At 36.0% G+C, this 20,654-nt stretch overlaps 1 protein-coding gene across 1 annotated transcript in view; it reads right to left on the reverse strand.

Moving 5' to 3' along the window:
• The window catches only part of LOC149529867 (uncharacterized), a 354,140-nt gene that overhangs the window by 89,756 nt on the left and 243,730 nt on the right, over positions 1-20,654 (reverse strand). The window contains exons 10-11 of the mRNA XM_089809266.1: positions 12,221-12,274; positions 12,058-12,099 (exon numbers count right to left, since the gene is read on the reverse strand). Coding sequence (XP_089665392.1) covers positions 12,058-12,099; positions 12,221-12,274 — 96 coding nt within the window. The remainder of the gene's footprint in view (positions 1-12,057; positions 12,100-12,220; positions 12,275-20,654) is intronic.

Genomic DNA, 20,654 nt, shown 5'->3' on the forward strand with positions numbered 1-20,654 from the left:
GTTTATTTGACACATTCTTATATTATCATGTCTAGCATATGATTAGATGATGCGTTTTGATTGTTGGAATATCTATTGCTATACTTGTTAGCATGTTAGATTTCCTTGTTCTTATGATGTTACTACGCTTTAGTAGTGACACCCTCATAAGACAACTATAACTATCTAGTTGACAATTTGGAATGTTATGCACAAGTGATGGCTAGGACTTTCGAAGTCTCATGATGCTATTATGGTTGGGAGGAACTGCACATGAGTTTTGTTAAGTTCGTTCATTGCGATGTTGCTTCAGTACTTTTCCTTTATGGTTAGATGCAGTTTCCATCTTGCAATTATTGTGTTCGAGTGTCTATACCTCATTTTGTGGATTCGATACTCCCTAGTTGTGAGAATTTGTTTTCCCTATCTTCCCGTCTTTTGTTTTCCTTGTTTGCTGTTGCAAATAGTCGTGCGAGATTGTACTCTCGCGTGAGAGTTTGAAGTTTCGCGTGGTGTATTACAGTTCTTCGCAGGGCTCTTTGTACTTCCTCTCGCAAACCTCAACACCAGTGCAGTGTATTTTGGCTACTGAACCAAGAGTTTACTCGCACGAAAGGCATATCCTCACGTGGCATAGTGTACTTCCTCGCGCGAAGGTGTACTTCCTCGTGCAAAATTGTCTATTGGGATTTTCTCGCATGGAAAACACGGGGCATCTCCACTATTTTTTGAAAAATGCAATTTGGTGATTTGAGCACCCCTTTGAGTTGCTTGTATTTCCATGCTTCGACAGATCAGATTTTTTGTGTTTTGTTGTCGCCTTTGGATTTCGCCTTTAGTTGATCGTGTCAATTTCGTAGTGGCATTTGGAGATCCATTGGTGTTTGGATGTTTGTCTAAGTCTTCCGTTGCAATCTTTGTGATCTTGATTGTCATGTGCATCCATACTTGTAAAAAAAAATATCTTGGCTTTTATTTATCCTTGTTCCAAGGATCTTCGGGTAGGGCATTACAAATGACAGGGAAATAACATTAGAATGCACCATACCTAATCTGAAGCACCGTAGTTCTTTTGAGAAATGAAATAGAGGATTTTTTTTTACCTTGTGGATGTTAATTGTAGATCTTTTTCTAGAGAATTAATCGGTACCTTTGAAGAATAGTTGGCAATCTTTTCTTGTGATTCTCTTAACACCTTTCCTTTTGTTTGCTGATAAGATAGATCAAATGATTATCTAATTCTTTTGCTATTATAGAGGTTCGATGAAGTACAAGTTGAATGTCTTGAGATCGATGACTGCTGGAAGAGATACAATGCATTGGTGATTGATTGTATTCTCCCACAGCCATCAGAGATATAAGTGTAATGTTGGGGGCTCACAATCATGAATGGTTGTGACTTCCCTTGTGGAAATTGTCACGAGGAGTCACACCCATTCATAATCGTGACTCCTCTTAATCACAACCAATGTGAATGCCAATATACTAAATCTATCGATTCAAATTCGTTAAGGATATTTGAACTTAAATGAAAGACATCAATACTGATATACATATATATATTTGTGTCTGACAACCTTACATATATATATGTGTTCGTCCATCATTATGAATACTTCAATCTGATGAAGCTATATTCCTAACACTCCCTCTTAGAAAGAAGATTGAATGCATACTTCCTAGTAATGCACTTGAATCAACCATTATCACGATTCATATCTATTCTGGATTTGAATGCAATGATAATTACCGTATCAAGATATTCAATCCATTTCTAGGTTTTAACCCCCAATGTAATCAACCTTGATACATCCATCATTATGCATTTCATTCATTAGAATTTAGGAGACACATAACAATAGGTCAAACTATTCTTAAGATCGTCACCTTACAATAGTGACCTCAACCGCATGAAAGATCGTCACCTTTCTTGCCACAAAATATCCACAATATTGCAATATTGATTTTAATAAATATTCAATAATAACTTTACAAAAATATTGAATTACATTTTGATCACACCAAGTTTGTTTCTGAAGTATTCAAATTTCAACCTACCAAGAGGTTTAGTGAAGATGTCAGCCTTTTGTTCTTCAGTGCTGATGTACATCAGCTTAATAACATTTCTATCCACCATATTTCTTATATAATGATAAGGAATCTCTATGTGCTTGGACCTGTTATGAAACAATGGGTTAACTGATAGTTTAATGCAACTTTGATTGTCAAAATGAATTATAGTGGAGTCTAGTGTTTTTCCAAATAGTCCATATAAGAGTTTCCTTAGCCATACTGCTTCACGTGCTCCTATGGAGGCTACCATATACTCTGCTTCCATGGAGCTTTGGACAACTATTGATTGTTTTCTGCTGAACCACGATATCATAGATGAACCAAGATTAAAACAACATCCAGTTGTACTCTTGTGATTAGTAGAATCACTTGCCTAGTCTAAATCAGTATACCCTTGAAGTTGTAGCTCAGTTTTCTCATACTTTAGCCCTATTCCAATTGTTCCTCGAAGATACCTTAGAATATATTTGGCTGCCATTAGATGCATCTTCTTGGGTTCACACATGAAGCGACTTGACACATTTGTAGCATAGCAGATATCTAGTTGAGCGTTTACTAAATACATAAGAGAGCCAACAATTTGTCGATAGTGAGTAGGATCTATTGATTCTGAGTCTGTTGCTCCAATCTTAAGTTTATGAAGGTTAGTTTCCATTGGAGTAAATAGTGGCTTACAATCCATCATCCCAAATCCGGTCAATATATCTGTAGTGTACTTTTCTTGATTTAGTAAGATGTGATTTCCCTTCTATTGTACTTCTAGACCCAAAAAATAATGTAGAAGACCTGGATCCTTCATGTCAAATTTAGCTATGAGATTATGTTTACATGTGGCTATAAGATGATTTGCACCTGTTATCAATAAGTCATCAACATAAAGAACGAGTATCAACATGTCATTATTAGATATTTTGTAGTATATATTTGAATTGGCTTCATTCTTAGAGTACCCCAATTGGAGAAGATAGTTGTCTATTCTCTCATACCAAGCCCTTGGAGCTTGCTTCAACCCATAGAGAGCTTTTTTTAGTTTATATACGTAAAGTTTCTGATCATGTGTAGTAAATCCTTCTGGTTGTTCTATATATACTTCTTCTTCAATGACGTCATTCAAGAAGGTTGTCTTTACATCCATCTAATGTATTTTCCATCCTTTGGATGCAACAATAACAATTATCGTTGTTACAAAAGTATAACATGCAACTGGAGCAAAGGTTTCCTCATAATCAATTCCGGCCTTTTGAGAAAAAGCCCTTGCAACAAATCTTGCTTTATGTTTTTTAATGCTTCCATCATGTGTGTACTTGATTTTAAACAACCATTTTGAAGGTACAACTAATTTCTCTTTAGGTCTATGAAAAATATCCTAGACATTATTCTTTAGAATAGATTGATATTTCTCTACCATTGCATCTTTCCATGCTTGGCATTCTAAGGCATCCTCTACATTAGTTGGTTTTGTTTTTGTGAGTTCTGTCAATAAGGCAACATAACATTTTTTATTTCTTGTTTTCTTATTTTCTTTAGAGACCTCGTCTAGTTCAACATTGTTTTCTTCAATCATTTCCTTGCCCATACTAGTCTATTCTTGTGGTTTAAAAATTCATTATTCTCAACATTAGTTGTAAGTGTCTCTGTCTTCGGAAAGGCTCTCCCTCAAATTTCCAGTTTGATAATCTTCTATAGTGTTCTCCCTCTGATTCTTAGTATTATAATCATCTTCTATAATGAACTCTCTCTGATTCTCAATTTCCTCGTCTTCTTTGTTTAGAGATGTTTTGAAAGCGATTTCTTCATCAAACTAAACATCCCTGCTGATTTAAACAAACTTTTGTGCTGGAATATATACTTTCTATCCCTTAGTTGTTTCACTATAGCCGACGAATATTCCTTAGTTCGAGTTTAGACCTTTTCTCTTTGGGAATGTGAATGTAGATTGGACAACTAAAAATTCTTAGATGACTATGATCTTGTTTGATTTTGGTGAAGGCTTCTTCAAGAGTTATATTTTCTAATATTACATGAGGGCTTCTATTTTGAATGTAAGCTAATGTACTTGCTGCTTTGGCCCAAAAAGACAAGGAGATTTTGATCATGGATTGTGGATTTTGCTACTTCTATAGTAGTTATATTTTTTCTTTCTCCAACCCCATTTTATTGAGGATTATAAGGTACTATAGTCTCCCTCTTGATCCCAACTGAAATACAAAATTCTTTAAAGATATCAGATGTGTATTCACCTCCGTTATCTAATCTTAATGTTTTTATTTTCTTTCCAATGTAGTTTTCTACTAGAACTTTAAATTCTTTGAATTTTTGTAAGACTTCATTTGATTCTTTAAGTTTTAGGAAGTATATCCAAGTTTTCCTAGAGTAATCATCAATGAAGGTTACATAGTATAATAACCCCCCGAGTGAAGGTGTTGACATAGGTTCACACAAATCAGCGTGAACAAGTTCTAGTGCAAATTTTGACTTGTGTTTACTTAAAGGAAAGTATCCTTTCTTATTTTTTCCTAGAGGACACCCTTTACAAATGCTAACGTGATCAGTTTTGAGATTAGGTATACCTGTAGTGATTTTCGCTATGGTAGGCAGAGCACTAAAGCCAAGGTGTCCTAATCTTCTATGCCAAAGTTTATTTGAATTATGAATTGCATGATTTAGTGCTTGATATTTCGCTTTAATGTTTAATTTGTACAAACTTCCATCTCTTGATCCTATGTTGATGGCATTCTTAATGTTAGAGTTTTTAGTCCATAATAACACTTTATCTCCATTGAAGGAGACGTGGTATCCTTGGTCTGCTAGCCCAAAAATGGAAATTAGGTTTCTTTTTATCCTTGATACAAATAGTACATCTTTTAGTAGAAGAGTCTCTCCCGATTTTAGTTGTAAGGAGTAGGTCCCAATTCCTTTTACTGGATGAGTCGAATTATCTCCAATTGTGACTTCTTTTGTGCAATACTCTTTGAAAGTTTCAAACTGATTTCTAAACCCAATTATATGTCTTAAAGCTCCACTATATATCATCAAGATATTATTACTTGCATTTAATTCACTTGACAAGGCTACATAGAATAGAGGATTTTCTACTTCATGAGATTCTGACATGGTTGTAGTGTTCCCGTTCCCCCACTAGAGAGGAAACAGTCGAAACAATGGTGTATGGACCTCTGATGGGTGTTTACAAATGTCATACGATATCAAAGAGGGATGCACAGGAGAGTTCGTAAGGTGGCAGTGGAGCCATATGGTAGGGAGCAACAAGATTGTACAGAAGAGGTGTGTGGGGCCGTATGGTGGGAAGCAACAAGGTCGTACAGAGGGGTGTGTGTGTGTGGCCATACGATGGGAAGGAGTTCAGGATTGTCATACAGGAGATTTATGGAGGCCATACGATGGAGAATGGAAGCCTAGGGTGGAGTAGTAGTAGTTGTACGATTGCAGATGTGAGGGTCGTACGGTGAGCTTAGGATTGAACTTGGTGGTCGTACAGTGTAAGGTAGTGGTTTGGAATGGAAGCTAGGAGTCTCTACGGATACAAAGAGCAATTGCAAAACAATACAATAGGTTAAAACATGACTTGTAACCAAACTGATACATTTTCAATCAGCCTTTGAGTTGGTGTGAGTTTATCTGTATCACCATTTTGAGCTATTAGATAGAAGTGTAGCTAGAAATTTCATCTTGCCCATTACTTGTTCCACAAATAAGTGGATTCTTTCCTAAAAGCTAAGAGGAATGAATATTGGTAACACCCTTCATAAATCTCTCAATGTCTTGCTTACCTTGAGTTGATCAAAGGAACGGTGAGAAGGGGCAGCTTTCCCTTTAAGGTAGGAGAGACTTTGTCTCACATGCTGTGATTGGTCATCCTATTTTGTGATTGGATTTTACCCAAAACTATTAGTTGCAAAATATCCACCCAATGTAGTAAACGTTGGATGTTCATATAGCTCATTTGGATATAGTGTTGGATATTCTGGATAGGGGTTCCTTGTATGCCAAGGAGTCCAAATATGCCTTAGGTATGACAGAGTTACTATATCTTAAAAATATTATCGATGCACAAGCTGTCTACATGGACCCTGATAAGGTTTGTGGTATACTTCACTAGACTACTAAGAACCTGACACAACTTAGAGGGTGTATTGCTCTATGTGCTTTCTACTACAGATTTGTAGCAGGGTTCTCTTGTCATGCAACTTCTAACTGATTTAACCTGCCATGGCTCTTTTGAGGGGACTTCCCAAGCACATGAGTGTTTTGAGAAGTTCAAGAGGATTGTGACATCGCCCAATTCTCACATTGCCAAAATTTATTGAGGCCTTTTGAGTTGCAGTGTGATGCCTCAGGTGAGGGCATTGGTGTTGTTCTTTCCCTAGATCGTCATCCTATTACATTTGAAAAAAGGAAGCTCAGGGGTCCTGAGAGATCTTTTTGTGTTTTTGACAAAGAGATGTTGGCCATTATGCATGCTTTAGCCAAGTTCATGTAATATCTAGTTGAGAATAGGTTTTGCATCAAAACTAACCATAATAGCTTGAGACATTCCACTGGACAGAGGGATTTTAATGAGAGACAACAAAAGTGGGTCAATACGCTTCAGTTTTATCATTTTGACATCTCATATGTCAAGGGTACACAGAATGTAGTTGTTGATGCACTCTCGCAAAGACCCCATCTATGTGCTATGACTGAGATATATGAGGATTGGAGACACTTGATAATTGCTAAGTATGCTAGGGATTTGTGGGAATCTGGTATTGTTGATGGTTCTATATAGGACATCAAGTATACTCTTGTAAATGAAATGATCATTTATAAGGGAAGGATATTATTGGTTTTAGGGTTGAGTGTCAGGCAAATTGTGTTGCAGGCCTTTCATGATTTCCCATTAGTTGGACTTCGAGTTCTTTAAGACATACAAAGAGATTCAGGAGAGATTCACTTGGAAAGGCCCAAAGACTAATATGTAGCAAAATGTTAGAGAGTGTTTTTGTTTGTTAGCACCACAAACAAAAGCATACTTATCCAGTTGGTTTACTACAACCACTTCCCATTCCTGAGAGCAAGTGGGAGTGTTTATTTATGACATCATTGTGGGTTTGCCGAAAGCCCAAGGTAGAGATTGCGTATTTGTAGTGGTGGATCACCTCACAAAATATGGGCACTTCTTCCTTATCATCACTACATTTTCAACATAGGCAGCTGAGTTGTTCTTCTAGGAGATTTTCAGGCTGCATGGTTTGGCCCCAAAGTATTTTGAGTGACCAAGATATTCATTCTATGAGTCACTTTTGGCAAGAGTTGTTTAGATTGTCTAGGACGGAGTTGACTCTAAGTACTAGTTACCCCTCTCAGATTGATGGCCTGATTGAGATTGTTAATAAATGGGTGGAGGGGTATTTACAAAATTATGTGTCAGCACAACGAGCTAGGGTGAAGTATACTTATGTTTCTATTGTTATAATTCCACTCACCATATTTCTATTCAGATGACTCCTTTCAAAGTCATGTATGGGTATGATCCTCCAGTTTCATGGATTTGTCATTCAATGACAGTAGGGTGCCTAGTGCATATGATTTATCACAGGATAGTAAGATATTATGACAACACTGAAAGACAATATGTAGAAGGATCAAAATCAGCAAAAGCAGTATGCTGAACAGTAGAGTGTTGCTCACTTTTTCCAGTTCAGGGATATGGTATATCTAATCTTGCAGCCTTACAGACACTCATCTATCAAGAAGAGTGGAGCTCAGAATTTCAAGCCTTGTTATTATGGTCCCTTTCAAGTTGTTAGATGGGTACGTAAGGTGGCTTATAATCTTGATTCGCTAGTGGACAATAGAGTGCATATTGTGTTCCATGTATTATGCCTCAAGAAGACATTAGGTAGTCATGTTGTCCCATCTTCTATTTTGCACCATGGAAGATGAGGGGAAGTTGGAGTTGATTCCTGAGGCTATATTGGACACTAGAGAGATACATTCACATCGTTGAGTCTTTATGGAGTTTTTGGTGAAGTGGCAGGGTTTACTTGTTGAGGATGCCACTTGGGAGTTGGAGGATATTCTTCAACATCCAAGATTCCAATTGCTTGAGGGCAAGCAATTTTGGGGAGAGAGGACTATGATGTCCCCTTTTAAGCAAGCTTCATGAGCATTTTTGTGTTAGCTCATCATTGTGACCCTCGTGAGCTAACAACTTGATTTGAGGGTCTTTGGTGGTCGGCTTACTATTTATAGTAAGTCAGTATGGTTAGAACTTAGTTTCCATTTTCAATGGTGCACTTGGGAGGTGCTTTTGGTAAGGCCTCTTCTGCATTTAGATGGGTGCTTGACAAATTCTTGAGCTAAGCTTATAATGGTGTTATTTTATTGTAAAATCCCCTCTCTTGAGAATTTTTTTTATATATATCATTATATTAAATTACTAATTAAATATTAAATAATGATTTAATATAATATGATCAATTAAAGTAGATAAATTTAAATTAGAAATTTAAACTTATTTAATAATTAATACTAATAAAATAGTAAAATATAATTATAATACTAGTAATCAAATTTATTGACTTGGTAAAAAATATAAATTGTTATTATAAATATAATAAAGATAGAAATTAATAATATATGAATGAGTCAATATTATTATCATGTAATAGAGATAAAATTCAATACAAATAATAAAATCTAAATATGACATATTTAATAATATAATAATATTTGGTTAATAAGAGAAATGATGAGCCATGTAAAGACATGACTATTTAAATAGACGTATGGAATAATATAAAGGGGGGAAGAACTAATAGGGACAAGGGGAGACTATGAGATAAAAAAAAAAAAGTGAAAGAAATACAAAATATCTCTGATGGAAGATGAGGCAAGAAATACAATTCCTAAAGTGGACAAACTTCCGGTCATTGGGCAAAGGAGAGAGTTAAAAAATGAACATCTGGAGACATTGATATATGATGATAACTACAGATCATCACCAAGCAAGCAGGGAATGATTGGCAATCAAGAACGATACCAAAGCATATGCAGATAAAGGGATTTGGAAATAGACAGTATAGATAGGACACATCAAATAAAATGAAAAGAAGGTTGGGTAGTGCACAAATGGGAATGGGCCACTTAAGATGGACAGAAGGAAGTCAGACCTGGAAATCATGGAGAAGATTTGAAAGGCTTAGTATATAAAAATCGTACCATCTTCAAATGAATGCATCTATCTATGCCATTGATTTGGGATATTCAACAACTGATTATAGATGCAACAAAAAGGTCATGAAGATATCGCATAGTTACTCAACTTACAGGTTCTTGTACACAAGTTTAACTCCAGGCCAGAAAAGTTTATTTAATAGCCAATGCTCACGGCAATTAAGATAACATCAAAAGAATCCATTCAGATAGGTACAAAAATCTCTGATAGAGAATCACATACGGATGGAAAGCCACATGGAGAACATAGAGCAAACTCATTCCGATTGTATGCATCATTCAAACCATTATTAACATCCACTATTCAGCTAATGCTGATGTTAATAGTATCTAAGACATTCAATGTGATAACAGAGGAAAATTATAGAGATAGTGATTTAAAGGAGGATATCAATAACGATATATGTGAGTAACCTTCAGGCAACAATTCAACCTCATATCATGCTTGGATAAGGTTTATCAGAGTTTGTAGACAGTGGAGACTACTATTCCTGTAGCTGTGAACATTCAGACTGCTGCAACTATATCACAAGACAATTAAATGAATACATTTGCATCATGGTGGATAGGGAGAACAGAAGTGAAGGACTAGCATCCACAGACCTGCAATAATCAATTACAATAGATAGAGATTAAACAATTATAACAGATCGAATATCACATGGTAAAAGAAGCATCAAGTAACCTACCGTAACAGAGAGGGAAGAGCATGGTAATCCATAAGAATGATAAGAAGATTCTCATTTAATAATTGAACCAAATACAATAGTTTTAGAGAAAAAAAGGGATGAACCAACCATGGTAAACAATGAAAGATAATTTAGTGAATTAAGATAACAAGGATATAGTACAGAATTAGAACCAAAGAGGCATGTCTGAGAAACCATCAGTTAAGAATTATTAATCATATCAGAGATGAGATGAGAACTTATAGTTCTCATCGAGACCCTATGGACCTTGGGTAGAGGACATCCATTTTGGATGTCGAGTTTTCCTAGAGGAAACTCAAAGATTAGAGGGCATTTAAAAATGAATGCCGGGATTAGAGTCCCAGAGAGAGATTTATAGAGAATCTCTTAGAGACAATATGTATATTGTAGTGGTCAAACATATGCACATGTCAGAGATGAGAGACTTAGTAGAGGTGGGATCTCTACCAAGTGATTAATCAGAGATCCCGAAAGAGGCCTTAGGACGATGCTCTTTATACGACGATTACCTAATTGGGAAGCAATTCTCACTAGAGGGTTAGGTGATTTGAAAGGAGTTTCTTCCGAATAATTAGGAAAGGCTAATTGAGGGTAGTTTTTATGGTCTTGTAGTCCATTATCTTATCATTTCTCTAACTCATTTAAGATTGGATATATATCTCTTATGTTATACTAATGTCTCATTGCAGGTTCCAGCACCTATCCTTGAAGCTAATATCGGGGACATTACATTTATTTTGTTTTTTAATGGATAAGGGCCAAAGCTGGTTTGCTAAAGATCAATTATTATTATTCATTAAGATTAATTTTTATTATATTAAGCTTAAGTAGAATTGAGCCCAAGACCTCTCAGATGAGAAGCTCATAACTTACTGTTGTGCTATAGGCTCTTGCCTTATAATGGATGTTATTAATCATGTCATACTTAATAAAATAAGTTTATAGCCCTAAGTCAAGTTATTATTAAAAAGTATGAGTAATTATATTTCAAATTCAAATATGCTACTGAAAGCAAAGTTTGCATTTTAGTGAAAAGTGTAAGCAAGAAGCTACTAGCCGTTGGTGTAAGGAAGAAGCATAGTGGCTCAAATTGTTATAAAAGCAAGCCTCTTGAGATGAATCAATGATTCCAATTGCATTTGATATTTGGTGAATTGTGAGTTCAAGGGTTTGAAGTTTTGATAGCTCATGAAATTGTGAATTTCTCTCAGATTTAATGCACTTTGAGTGGGTTAATTTATGCCCATGAATTGTTTTCGGATATACTGCTGAAACAGAAGATATTAGAGGAAAATATCTCAGCAATCGATCTATTTTAAAGCTGCAAATTGAAAGCCCTAGACGTCCATTTTAATGTACTGCAGATAGGTCTCTGCTGGGCATTATTTCTACACACTATTCACAGTGTTCTCTAAGAGGGTTCAAGAGGGCTGCATTCAACATTCAACATTCAAAGTTAGTGTTAGTTCCTAAAGTCAGCAATACAAATACTGAGGCTGTGTTTGCATTCTGTGTGGACTGCAATCAATTTCTTGAGGTCTGATTTGGTTGCTGAGAGGCGACGATCAAGCTTTGGAAGTGATATTTGTTGCTGCAGACCATCAGAATTTGGGGTTTCCATTGATAGGTGTTTTACATTTTGAATAATTGTGTGTGCATTATAAATATTTGAACAAGAATGGATAGAGAATAAAAGAAGATTGAAATTGCATTTTCTTTCCTTACTTTGTTATTTAATATTTTGTAAAAACCAAAAATCATATATTTGCAAAACCCAAAAATTGCGAAACTATCAATTTCGAAAAAACATATCAGAACTCTTCAGCATAAGAGTTAGGCTCTTTACATTTGAATAGTAGAATATCAGAAAGAAGGTTACAATTAGCTGTTGCAAACAAATTAAGTAAACATTGACTCTAACAAGGTCACATGATATTCATGTCAAATGAAATGAAATGATGCTTAATTTCCTCTCTTTGATTTAGAAGCCATTATAGAGAAGTTCTAAAAAAAGGATTGTAACCAAAATTGAAAAGTAAGAAATATGAGGGAAGACCTGGTCATTTGGACTTGCTCCTTGTGATACAAATACATAAATCTGTAAAAGATGGAATACACATTGGTCTTTATGTCCATTTCTTCTAAATTAATACTTGGATATATTGAATAATAAAGAGAAAAAATAAAAACTGGAAAAGGAAAAGGAATATGATACTCACACATGGTTTAACAAGCACATAGATAACTCCAAATGATGTTGCAAAATACGGAACCTACAAAAACATTAAATCCTAAAAGTGTTAGAAACTATAAATGTTGATTAATCAATTTTTTAGGATTATCATTGTTCATTGAGTCTTCCAAAGCTTATTCATATGATTGTAGGTTTTTAATTATTAGGGTCATATGAAAGGAAATATCTAGAGTGTTTCCTTGATGAATCCACTTGTTACATTTTCAAAATTATTATGAAGGGAGTTGCATGAATAGATGTAATCAAGTCAATCGATTAGGTCACTTCACACTTACATAGCTAAGAGCTTATAATTAAGCATTTGAACAGTTCAAAAATGTACCATGTAGAGATTTTGTTGCGAACATAAACCATAAGTTGATCTAAATATTGTAAGATAACTAGTTTTATGTTGCTTTTTAGTGAAAGTACAAAAGTGGCTACTTCTTTTTTCCAATTTGGCAACTCTTAGCACTAGAAATGGAAAATTAACAACTTTTGCAAACAATCCTATCCCAAAAGAATAAATAAGCACATCACATAATGCTGATCAAGAAAATGACTAACAAACAACAATGGTCACACATTGGGCACACATTAGTGGAAGATAATTAGACTCCTCTCAACACGCAGTTCTCAATTTGCTAGGAAATGTACGTTATATCCGTTACCAGATCAGAGCAGGACAAATGTCAACCAAACAATAAATAAGAATATGTCATGGGTAAACATTAACCTAAACGAATGCCTATAAATACACTTTGAGAATGTAAGGGGCTGTCTTGGTCTAGCTTTTTCCTTTTGAAAGTGGGTTTCTTATAGTTCTGATTATGTTTTCACACTTGCATCCAAGATAAGAACAACACAATATATCTATATGTATTAAATCGAGAAATTAAAATCAACAATAGTAATTTCAGATTACATAGAACAATGTTTGAACATTGCAAACATAGAAGTGAACTACTTGCAGATCTGTTTAATCTTCAATCACAAATGAGGACCCAGATATACTACAGCATTACATACTTGGGCTTGTCTAATGTCCCCATTTTTATGCCCCCCTTAGTGTCAGTACTAACTAGCATGATTAGCTTATTAGCAGGGTCTCCTAGGAAAATGACACTGATAGGTAACCCTTTCAAGGGCTTGTGACAACTTGTAAAGACTTGGGGAGCCTATTTCACTAGTCTTGAGCAGTGTCCTAGATTTTAGGAGCAAGCCCTAATTTTAAGGGATGAACTAAGAGTTGGCAAAGACACACCAAGAGGCCTCCAAGATCGTCCTAGTACTTCTGATACAGTTCCTATTGTTTAGGAGAGATCCTAAATTTTAGGATGGAACTACCAGTCATAAGACCATGGTTAGACAATGTCAATGGATAGGGAACTTCAGACAAAATTCGGATCACCATACGGACGGGCGAATTACCAATAAATTGGAAATAGTTTTCATTATTTCCTCATTTGGCCTTAGTAAAATAATAATTAAAGTTAATATTATAATCAAATTATATATAATAAAGTTTTATAATATTGGGTCCAAGTCCCTAGGAATTAAAATAAGTTATGACTTAAAAGGGGGCAATTTTCTAATGAATAATGACCCCTTGTGAAGTTGAAATACCAGGAGAGGATTAAAATAAAATAAAATATTGTTTTATGTTGAAAAGGGGGAGTAAAATTCCCAAATTCAAAATTGCTCCTGGAGGGAAAATTGGAAAAGCATAAAATGAAGTTTAGGAGGTTGTTTTGTCACCCAAAAGTCCATTTTTTAGAAGAGAATTCAACTTGAGGGTATGAGAGAACCTACAACAGGGTTTTATTGGCAGAGAAACTCTTAGAGCAATTGGCAGCTACAGGTGTGAGACACCAACCTAGGACTCCTACATGGTCATGTACGATTGGTATTCTAAAAAAATCAGCATTTGAGGAAGGGAAATCGCAGATCAGAATTGACAGAGTAGAGAAACCATTCACAGAAGTGCAGATTTGATTGTCACTGCTTAATTGCAGCCTGTTGTACTTGCATAGTCAGTATTCATAACCCATCTGGGCTGGACATTGGAATATACAGGAGCAAAAACTAAATTTAGGGTCAGATCTCTACTGCTGTAGCAAATTGAGTACTGTTTGGGCATTGGCAATGAGAGAAGAGTGTTTTTAAGGCCATCTAAAAAGCTCCAGCTGAGCCGGACACGTCAAGACATGCATATTTAGTCTCCAGGTTGGGTATAGATGATTGTTATTAGAGGGAAATTACAAGCAATATCTGGTCCTTGAGCGTTAACAGTAGATGAGGGCAAGTCGGGCTTGAAGCTCAACAATATCAACATATGGCATCCATTTGTTAATAAAATTTCCAACATTTGGTGTTTATATATAACTTAGGATTGTTTCCCTTATCAGCCTATTTATTTTATGTTTGCATTGTTATTAGGAAAAACACAAAAAAAGTTGAAAAAAACATTAAAAAACAAAAAATTACAAAAGAGATCAGAATTGCCTGCCAAAGTCAGTTTAATCTCAGAAACACAAAACCATGGTGGCACATGTATGTGCATATATATATATATAGACACACTCACACTCACATGATAGGCCTTTTTTCAGATTTTATTTTTCTTTGTTTTTGCCTCTATTGTATTGGATTTTCTAAATTTAATATTTTAATTGTCTCTATATTATTATTCTAATTTTATTCTCTTTCTTTATCCTTATTAATTATTTGTTGTTCTTTGTTTTTTCCTTCTCTTATTATATATATATATATATATATATATATATATATATATATATATATATATATATATATATATATATATATATATATATATATATATATATATATTCTAGTTTTTTCTTTTTTTGCTTTTTTAATTTATAGTTAAGTATCTCATTTTTAGTTCTTTCTATTTTTTCACTTACTTCTTTAGTTTATTATTAGTCTTTTTCAATTCATTTTCTTAGTTTTTTCGTGACAGTACTTTACAATCACTACTTCCTCACCAACATACATCTACTTAGCTCATTACTGCCTTTTTCACACCTTTATCTCCTTTGCGTGGTGTGAAAAGGCAATCTAGTTCTACCAGTTCTTTTGGTCATTCCAAGTTTGTCAGACCTCGTACGGGCTTCTTACGTTAGTGACACTCCTCTACGAGCTCACAGAGACATATCGGAGCTGCTATCCATTCATAGTCATATCCTTCTATGACTGATTTCCTTTTGCCAAGAAAGGACTCCTAGTCTTTGTCTTGGCCTCTCTCTGTCTCTTTCCTTCTTAGTTTTATTGTACACTTTTCTCGGACACGATTTGGCGCTCCTACTGTTGTCAACTTTCTTGTTGTAACCCTTCAGTCCCATAGACCTTTTGGTGGTCTTTCATTGGACATTAATATTATTATCTTATCTTATCTTATCTCTATTTGATTTTTTATTAGTATTCCAATTTTACTCTTTTCTTTCTTAAGCTTTTGGTTATTCTTTATTATTTGTCATTCTTTTTCTTTTCTTTTATATATTTATATATAATTTCTCCTTCCCTTTTTTCCTCTTGTTCTTTTCTCTCTCTCTGTTTTTTTTTCTTTAATCTTTCATTTTTCAACCTTCTATTGCCTCCCTCTCCTTGTTCCTCGTGCCCTCTCTCTCTTTTTTAGTCTCTTAGATCTACTACATTTGTTCCTTCTCTATTTTCTATCTCTCATCTTGGTGATGGATCATGGAGTGTGATCCAAAACATTGATGGGAAAAGCACTACATAGTCAAACCCCAGAAGGCACAAAACAATTATGATGTACTGTAAAATTTCTTGAATCTTATTGACACCCTCCAAGAAGGGAACAATGTTTAAAATCCAAACAGCTAGAAAATTTGAGAACCAAGCTCTCAAAGAAATAAGCAAATCATATTTCTAAAAAGGTGCAGAGGAACACAAGTAATAGGACCATGCACATCTCCTACCAGGAAAGACTCTCTCTCTTCAAAGCAATTATCAAATCTACCACAGTTAACAATAACTTCATTTCCTGTAAGTTGATCTATCTTCACTTAGAGCTTGTTTCTTCCCTTTACCATAACTTGTGGATCATCCTGGACAATTGTAAAGTTTATAGTGAAAAAAGGAAAAAACAAAATTTCTTCAAGCTTTTGCACAGATCAAAGATACTCCAGTCTCGCCCCTAGCTCTCTTTGTGCTCTATTTCTCCCTTCACTATGATGACCTTTCCAACCCTTTCGTCCTCACTCTCAACCCCTCCCCCCTTGCAATTACCTCTCTCTCTCTCTCTCCTATATGTTTTTACCTACCCATATTGGAAAACATGGCTCCCAGCTGGTTGCTACCCTACCCTGTCAGCTCTCCATTTAGTTCTATGGATTCACTTGACACCTTGTTATACTTCCTCCTCTTGGATCCCCAATTCTTTCTTCGAACAACATTAATGACACTTTGATCTCCTCTTCTAAACAACACCTTCCTCAAGCTCCTAACTGTTCTCCCTCCTCTTCATCCAACTTTTTCACCATTGGTACTTTCCTTGAGTCAACCTTTGATGTCCCATCGTGTTTGTACTCTTACCATATCACTCAACCTCCCATCTTGTCGTCCCATCATGTTACTGGTAATGCTCTCCCCACTCTATCTCTTGCCCTTCTCCTAACACGGTCAAAAATTGGGAAGACGGGTTAGTTGCAAACCTCTCCTTCGCTTCTTTAGACTCAGTTGTTCTCAACCTTCTAAAAAGAGGTTTGGGCCTTGCAATCTCGCCTCCTTACATTCCAGTAAAAAAAATCTAACTGAAATTGAGATGGCCATCCATCCTTTCTTGCCCAACCTTGTTGAAGAGGTCCATTAAGATTATGTTGTTTCTCTTAGGCATGCCAAGCCACCTTAGAGTAATATCCCAGAATCCGAACTTTGGGCAACGGTGCCAAATCAGCTTAACAAGGATCGGAATAAGGTCAAGGAAAAAGATGGAACCCGTACTGCGCAAGAGAATTTAATTCTGGCACAGCAAGCCAAATGCTGACAGAGATTTCAGAAGATTGCTGACGGAAATCGGAGCGCCGAAGAATTGTTGGAGGAGACTCAGCGGGTGGAATTGGTGGAAGAAGCACGGGAGGAGTTCTTGAATTTGCGTTCGCCGAGGGAGGAAAATTCAGACAGAAGAGCATCAACTCGCACGGCTCGCAGTGCCAAGCGAGCACGAGCGTGGAGTGACCTCTTTGTCCGGGATAGACTTCCGCGGGAAACAACTTTAGAAGATCCTTCTTCTTCACCAAGGTTCGCAGTTGTCGACACCTCCGGTGTGGGAGAGCAATCTGCTGGTGTGGGAGTGCAGTTCGCTGGTGTGGGAGAGCAGTCCGCCGGTGTGGGAGTGCAAACCGCCGATGGGGGAGTGCAGACCTCCGGTGTAATAGTGCAGACCTCCAGTGTTGTGATGGTGGGACCCAAAGAAAAGTTGCCGAAGTTTGAAGGCGATGGTACCGTCGACCCCATCCGACATTGTAAGACATGTGAGACGATCTGGTGGGCAAATGGAATCATAGATGCCAACGAATGGGTCAGGCAATTTTCGGCAACCCTACGGGGTGTGGCCATTGACTGGTTTTCGGATACGGATCCACAAAAGCTGAATACTTGGGATAACATTAAAAAGGAGTCCATCGGCCACAACATTACATCCGCTACAAACTATTTACCCGTCAACTACAAAATACAAAACACTAACGACAGTCAATCCGTCGGCTACAGAAACACCGCCGGAACCATCCAGTCGGCTAACACCTTCTTAACCAAAATGACATTGTCATTGTCAAGGTAGACAAAGGTAATGCAATAGTTATTATGAATAAAGAAGATTATATTTTTAAAAAGCATGACCTCTTGTTACAAAATTTTGCATTCCAATCCTGTTTCGAAAATTACGAACAAAGTTAAGCATGCCATCTCTCTTTCTTCATTTGATGATGTCATAAAAAGGCAGCTTACCCCCTCCAAGGAGGTTAGTCCTCGAACATATGGAATCCCTAAGATCCACAAAGAAAGCATCCCCCTTAATCCCATTGTGGACACTATGAACTCCCCAACCTATCACCTTGATTCCCATCTTGCCAGACTCATCTCCCCTCTCCCCTGGTCTGATTCCTTCATCAAAAATTCATGCAACTTTGCTGATTTTATCCATGATAAAAAACTTTAAGATAATTATCTTTTGGTCAATTTTGACATGGTCTCCCTCTTCAAAAAAGTTCTTATCCTTGACTCTATTGATCTCATCAGATAAAAGACTAATCGTGATATTACCACCTTGCATGAGCTTTTCCTCAAATCCTTTTTTTTTTTGTTAATATACTTAAGCTCGAAGATTAGTAAGAAAGGGTTGGAGGGGGCTAAGTCAATAATCTATCACATTCAATATCTTAACCAAAATGTATTAATAATGATAAACTAATATTAGATCTTACAGTTAACCATTCACCACATATATTCAATGTTAACTTGTGAAACAATAAATAAAGCAACTCAAAAAAACATCCACACAATAACACCAATATTTTTTTCACATGGACACCCTTGGTCAAAGGGAAAGTACCCACAAATATTTGCACTCTTCAGAAACACGCCCTGTTAAAGGGTTAGCTCTGTTAAGAGTATACACTTGTAGGAGTTACTCGGTCAAGGGATTTACCTCTAGCCATGTTAGGAGCCTTACCTTATTAGGAGAAATCTTGTTGGAGGATTTGTACCTCAAGCTAATGAACCACCCAATTAAGGGAATTAACTTTAGATCTGTTAGGATCTTGCTCACATTGTTAAAAGTGACCTGATAAAGGGATTTAGATGTGTGAACCTATTAGGATTCAAAAATGAAAGTGGCCTGGTTATAGAATTTCACAATTGCCTATACAAATCCAATTCTGTTCAATATCTTCCATTGCTTGCAAGAATTCAACTATCATCTCAATCCCTCTTCTCATCCATGTCTCCAAACTTATAGCAACAATACTCTATCATTTAAATACAGATCTCAATCAGCACGGCAGCTACTGCCTTAACCTAAATGTATCCAAAACGTATTACCAAACCCGAATCCATCATTAGTTGGTACCATTCGATCACCAATTTGAATTGCACATCGATTTAACAAAGAGGGCCTTTTCACTTTTTCCAATGACCATACATAACTTCAAGAAATTCAATCACAAATACCAATATATGAATAATTCATCATAAACCATTATTGCCACATCAATTAACTTTGCATCACGAAAGATCCACCAGAGTCGGCCCACACATTACTAATTGAGGATCAAACATAATTGTTCTAATTCTTCCTTATTTTTCTTCCTAAACATGGTTCAATCAATCCAAAACATGTCTTCTGATAAACCAAATCATGCGCTATCATAACACCTTACACATAGCTGAGTATAGAACATAAATCTTGAATTCCATCTCCTAAAACATTAGAGATTTCATAGACTAATCAAATCATTCAATGTCTGTCACAAACTATCTAACCTGGTTGCACTGTCACACGTAAATCCTTCACCACTTATGACCAACTAGTTCTCCACTTGCGCAATGGTAGACATTGCATTAGTAGATTTTCCTTAGTCATCTATAGCTACCACACACCTTAGTTCTTACTACACAGAAACATTCAAGCTGATTTACTCTTTGCATTTACTAGAACACTAAAAACTAGTGCTCAAATTTACCAAGAATCAACAACCTTAAAGTTAACATCAATGACAACAAAACAACTAATCAAGCTGTCATCAAACATATGTTGTAACAACTCTTCAACACAATTTGCATCAATTATGTCAATACCAAGGTACAATAAATGAGCAATTAGATGGAGTTTCTACATGATCTCCTTCATCCCTTGTTGTCACTAATGTTCATATGGATCACTTCAAGAATCTTGCTCTCCACTACTCGTCCCTCAAACCTAAGTGGTGGAAGTGCTACATTGATGACACCAACATTTCTTGGTCTTATGGGCATGAAAAGCTTGAAGAATTCAAATACCACTTAAACAACTTATTGCCCCATATCTCATTGACCAAAGAAATCGAAGTTGATAACCAACTCCTATTCTTCAACATTCTCCTCATCAAAGTAGCTTGATGGCTTCTTAGCTAGACGCATCTTCTATAAATCTACTCACACTTAACTTCACCTCTAGGACTCCTCTTATCACCACCCTATCCAAAAGTCTAAAATCCTTAAAACTCTAGCTACCAGAGCTTTTAGGATTTGTGACCAAGACCACATTGACCTCAAGTTAGTGCATCTCACCCAAGTCAATTAATTAAATTGGTACATGAGGAAATACATAGAGCTTTCAAACAAGCCAGATCTTATCATTTTCTTAAATTATTGCTACTACCCCCTCCTTCCACCCTGTT

The sequence above is a fragment of the Cupressus sempervirens genome, chromosome 11, assembly GCF_028749045.1.
Source record: "Cupressus sempervirens isolate cs-2001-9-10 chromosome 11, ASM2874904v1, whole genome shotgun sequence".
Taxonomy (NCBI): domain Eukaryota; kingdom Viridiplantae; phylum Streptophyta; class Pinopsida; order Cupressales; family Cupressaceae; genus Cupressus; species Cupressus sempervirens.